At 20.1% G+C, this 5,448-nt stretch overlaps 1 protein-coding gene across 3 annotated transcripts in view; it reads left to right on the plus strand.

The window, feature by feature from the left end:
- Positions 1-652: 652 nt before the first annotated feature.
- The window catches only part of LOC102676750 (ectopic P granules protein 5 homolog), a 16,430-nt gene continuing 11,634 nt past the window's right edge, over positions 653-5,448 (plus strand). For 2 of the 3 annotated variants that reach the window (XM_006623546.2, XM_031514153.1), the window contains exons 1-8: positions 662-939; positions 1,350-1,586; positions 1,870-3,030; positions 3,635-4,039; positions 4,120-4,342; positions 4,435-4,607; positions 4,678-4,818; positions 4,881-5,041. In XM_006623546.2, coding sequence (XP_006623609.1) covers positions 916-939; positions 1,350-1,586; positions 1,870-3,030; positions 3,635-4,039; positions 4,120-4,342; positions 4,435-4,607; positions 4,678-4,818; positions 4,881-5,041 — 2,525 coding nt within the window. In that variant the 5' untranslated portion in view covers positions 662-915. Of the gene's footprint in view, positions 940-1,349; positions 1,587-1,869; positions 3,031-3,634; positions 4,040-4,119; positions 4,343-4,434; positions 4,608-4,677; positions 4,819-4,880; positions 5,042-5,448 lie in introns of all 3 variants that reach the window. The other variant, XR_004151574.1, reaches the window with a different exon arrangement.

A 5,448-nucleotide genomic window follows, 5' to 3' on the forward strand; every position in this document is an offset into this window, starting at 1 on the left:
TGGATCAATTCCATCATTCATAAAATGTAAATGCTGTTTTTTGAAATATATATTAATGTGAAAAAAATTTAATATTTAACTTTCGATCAAATAACTTTCAATATTAATTTTCATATATACATATATGAAACACATAACATATTCATTAATATACATAATAATGAACAAATAAATATATTACTTACAAAAATATAGAATTCTATATTTTTTTGCAATATAAAATATTTAAATTTATATGTTATTTATTCTAAATTTATAAATTTTTTAAAAATTCTAAAATTTAATTTTAATTTCAATCACTAATTGTAATATATAATTTTATTTTATACTGATAATATCGCATAAAAATGATAAATGATAATATTCTTAGTGATTTATGATTTCTGTGGCATGAAAAAATATTGCATGTTTATTTTATATATTATCTATAGATTATTCTCATAAAAAAAGAATTCTATAATGTCTATTCTATATGTCTGTACCACCTATGATTTTAAAATAGCTGGCAGCACTTTATTTGCATGTAACTCTATCGATAAACAAAAAAATTATGTCTGCTATTGCATACTAATCATTACGCAGAATTTTTTTTATGCAAGTTTTAGTAATATTAATTTATTAAATTAATTTTTTAAATAAAAAATTAGTATTAAATAATTGTAATATGAAAACTGCCAAACTGAAATTGTAATTGTATATTTTGACAGATGATAGGTTACGCAAGAAATAGAGAATGCGTAATCAATCAGTAATATTAATATTCAGAAACATTTCAGAATAGTATTGTGAAAATTTGTTATTGTGTAATAAATATAATTCTTATATTTTTCATATTTTGTATATTAAAGCTATGTGATAAATTCAACATTATTTATATATAAAAGAAATTTACACAAAATTTATTGTTTATATAAAATGGAAGTACCAAAACAACGAAAGGTGAATATTTATTTTTTAATATTTTTTTTTAATTTTTTTATTTAATATTTTTATGTAATCATATTGATTAATTATTATTTTTTGTCTTATTATTTTGTCTTTAATCAATGATTTAAGATATTTTATTTTTCATAAAAAAAAAAAATTTACTTTTATATCTTTATATAGTATATAATATTACATTAGTATCATATAATAAATAATAAATATTGTTTAATAGTAGAATTTAAATCATCATCATAAATATATAGATTTTAAAATATTTATTTTTATTAATAATATAAGTTTAGGTTATAATTTATAAAAACTTAAATATGTTTAACATGTATATATATAACATATAAAAATTTTTTTTTAAATTTGTTATTTTATAACATTAAAAATTATATTTAAAAAATATATACTTTTAGAAAAAAAGAGAAGAAAAATCCAAGTTTTCTATGGAACAACAGATACCAGATGTTCCAACATTGGAAGAATTTGAATGTGTTCTCGAAGAATCTCCTACAAATTATCCAAAAGGAGAAGGTGTTGAAAATATGGAAAGTGAATTACATTCAGCTGCAATTGACACTGAACTCTATGAAAAACAATCAGTTCAAATAGTTTCAGAAGAAACAGAAGGATTACAAACTATAAATGACAAAGTATTTAATTTTTTTTATTTAAATTTATTAAGAAAATTATCAATATTATAAATCAATCAATATATCAAAATTATAATATTAATTAAAATTATATTCAAAGAATTTTTTATAGTAACTTATTATTTAAAAAAAATTAATGATAGTAATACAATTTTGCATAAAGAAATGATTCATAAAATTTTAAAAACGATTTTGAGAAAATGTTTAATTTGAATATTATTTTTTATATTTAAATATATTTTAAACATATTATAATTATAATATATTTTTTAATAAATTTTAGACCAAAATTAATAATGAAACTGAAAATAGTTTAACATCAGCATGGAATAATTTAAATGAGAAAGTGGAAGAAGTTATAACATCGATTTCTACAATAGATTTAATAGATAATACATCTGATGGCTTTAATAATGAAAGTATAACACCAAATTTATCTCAAGATTCAAATATATCAAATTCAAAGAACTTTATATACGATAGACGGACAAAAAATCAATCAGATTCTATCATAAATCAAGTAGATGATATACATACTTCTTTTAAAGAAATTATACCATTTACAGAGAGCCAATTAACATCATTATATTTCAATCAGGAATTAGCATGGATTGATATGTTTATTTCAGAATTTGCAGAAATACAACTTAGAAGTAATGCAATTAGACAGCAACATAGATTACATGAGCTTTTAATGAATTATCTTCGTGTAAGAAATAATTTAATTATCAATTCTCATGAATTGGAAATTTTAAAAAAATCTTGTAGAGAAATGCAAAAACAATTATGGTGTTTAGATAAAGCCTGTATTAAAGAAACAGGAGAATGTCAAGATGGAAATCCTGTTGTTGCTACACATGAATATTATATTGCACGTTTTAATCAGCAGACATTAGCTGCATTAACTCGAAATTTATCAACAATAAAAGATCTATTACACAATACTCAAGCATTATATTGTTATGAAGCAGAAATGTTAAAATTTCAAATTGAGTATTATATTCAAAGAGTCTGCATATCTTGTAAAGAATTTATAAATCTTCCTCATAATGCACCCGTAAATTTATTACCAATACATGTACCTTCTCAAACAATTCCACAATTAGTGGAAATTAGAATGTGCATAACTATATTATTCAATTTTCAAAGAAAATTATTAAAAGATGGTAAATTTGTAACAGATACTAGAGAATGGCTTACACGATTAATAGCAATCTTATTGAGAGTAGCAACTTGGCAAGATCATTTATTTATATTGAACCATATCTTGAGATGTCCTGGTGGAGTAATGAATTGGGCTCGCAGTTATGTTCAAACTCCAATATCACAACAACATGGAAAATTAGGCATATCTTCATTAAATGATCCATTTTTAGATCATATAATAGCTACATTGGCTGTTATTTTATTACCCATTAAGGATAGAGAAAAATTTCTTGAACAGGTGTTTATAAATATTTACTGCTAACTAAAAATAAATAATTTAGAAATAAATAGTTTAATGACTTTTGCCAATATTAATCTTTTTAAAAAAAATTTATTTTATTATTAAAACAAGATTTTAATTGAGAAAAAATATTATTTATTTTTACAAAATAAGAAAAAATAAGAAAAAATTGAAATCTAATATAAATCTAATATGAATTGAATATTATCTAATGTTAATCTAAGTTATCCAATATACATCTTGAGAGAAAAATAATCAAAATATTGGATAAATAATACTTTTTACAATAATAATTTTGATATTATTCAATTAAATTCAAATCTAATTTAAAACCAATATTTAAAAAATAGATTCATTTAAAAAATATAATTATATAATATTTATATGAAATATTTGAAATTATAAAATATATATAATTCTATTTCGTAAAAATGAATAGAAATATGATTTTGTCAAATCATAATCAAAATTTTATTTTAATGATGAAATAAAAGCTTTTAAGCATTTAAAAGCTTAAAATTAAAACAATATTATTAAAATTGAAAGTTAGTAATTTAATGATAATCAATAAATTAATAAAATTTAATTTTTAATTTATTAGGTACAACAATCATTACAAGATACAATATGTAGTCCAGGTGATACTGTTTGGGTAATGTTGGATGAAGAAGGAGAAGAAGATGAAGATATTGCTAATGTTGGTGCAAACTTATTTGAAAGTGATCTTATTTCTTTATTAAATCAAATTCCTTTTAGTAAAATATTTGAACAAGTATTATGTATTCAATATCAAAATGATGATTATCATCAAAATAAAACTTATATTACGCATCATCATTTGTTCCGGATGTTTGCATTTTTTACAACTATTATTAAACTTTTAAAACAAGGCTTGAAAACATATGACTCTCCAAGATATAGACAATTAACCAAACGATTAAGTGCATTAATTAAAGATATTGTACAATATGCTAATGACCAATGGGAGGAATTTGATAAAAACCAGGTAGATCATTATGTTATTAAGAATAATTTAATATAAATTTGAAATTATGTTTTATGTACTGTTACATTTTAATTTTATAGATTAATGATATATCAATATTGAAAAAACTTCAACTTGAATTTGATTGTTTTTTTTTGAGAGCAGTTTTATGTATATTTTCTTCACGTCGTTTAGGAGCATGGCAATATTTAGCTTCTCTGCCATATGATTTAATATCATCTAATACTCTATGGCAAATATTTTATATTTTACATACTGACTGTACACAAATAGATATGCATATTTCTAATAGATCTACTCATGGTATGTATAATTTTTTAATTGAAATAAACGTTTTTGAAATTGAAAACTATAATAAAAATGTAAATTTTGATATTATATTAATAATATTAAAGATTGGATAAATGAATTAAATTCTTCACAACTTTGTACAAAATTTGAAGAAAAATTAAGTAGCATGCCAGGAGATGAATCATATTTTCTTTTAACAACTTTTGCTAATATGGCTTTAGCAAGAACTGAGCAGGATTATGATTTTGTGAAAACAACAACAATAGATCTATTTCAAGTAAGTATTGTTTATATTATCTATCATTTTTTAATATTTAAAAATAATAATAATTATATATAATAAACAGATTGGATTTCTTAGTGAAAAAACACAAGATTCTTGTTCAAAAGATGCTCGATCTCTTCTGTCAAATTTAACATATAAATATCCTTCATTACTATCAGATATTTTACAAAAATTACGAGATAATTTTGTATCAGCTGGAAAGGTATAAGAAATATATTTCTTTATAAATAAATATTTTTAAAAATTTAACTTTATGAATTTTAGTTAAGTTTGTATCTATTTACTGATTTAAAATTATACAAATGGATATTACAAGAAAAAGATATAATTATTCTTTCTACATGGTTACATCAATATCCATTGACATCAACTGAGAATCATTTGGCCCGTTTAATCCTTACTCACTTAAATTGGGGATTTGATGAGTAAGAGTTTAGTAATATAGTAGTAATAAGTAAAATAATTCCTAATTTATTTTATATATATATACATATACATACATGAAAAATCATTTAAAATTAGAATCTAAATTTTTGTTATGTTTAAAAAATTAAGAAAATGCAATATGCATTATATATAATTACTTGAAAAATAATAATATAATTATTTATAATTATTTACAAAAATATTTGAACATTAATATATAGCTTATATGCTTTATATATAGAATAAATATAATAAACATATAATAATAAATAAAAATATATATAATAACAAAAATTTTTTGCAATATATAATATTTTTAAAATATAAAATATTTAAAATAATTTTTAAAATATAATATATGAATGTTAAAAAATAAAAAATTGTAGATTTTATATAAACGATTGTT

The sequence above is a fragment of the Apis dorsata genome, unplaced genomic scaffold (assembly GCF_000469605.1).
Source record: "Apis dorsata unplaced genomic scaffold, Apis dorsata 1.3 scaffold_901, whole genome shotgun sequence".
NCBI classification, from domain to species: Eukaryota; Metazoa; Arthropoda; class Insecta; order Hymenoptera; family Apidae; genus Apis; species Apis dorsata.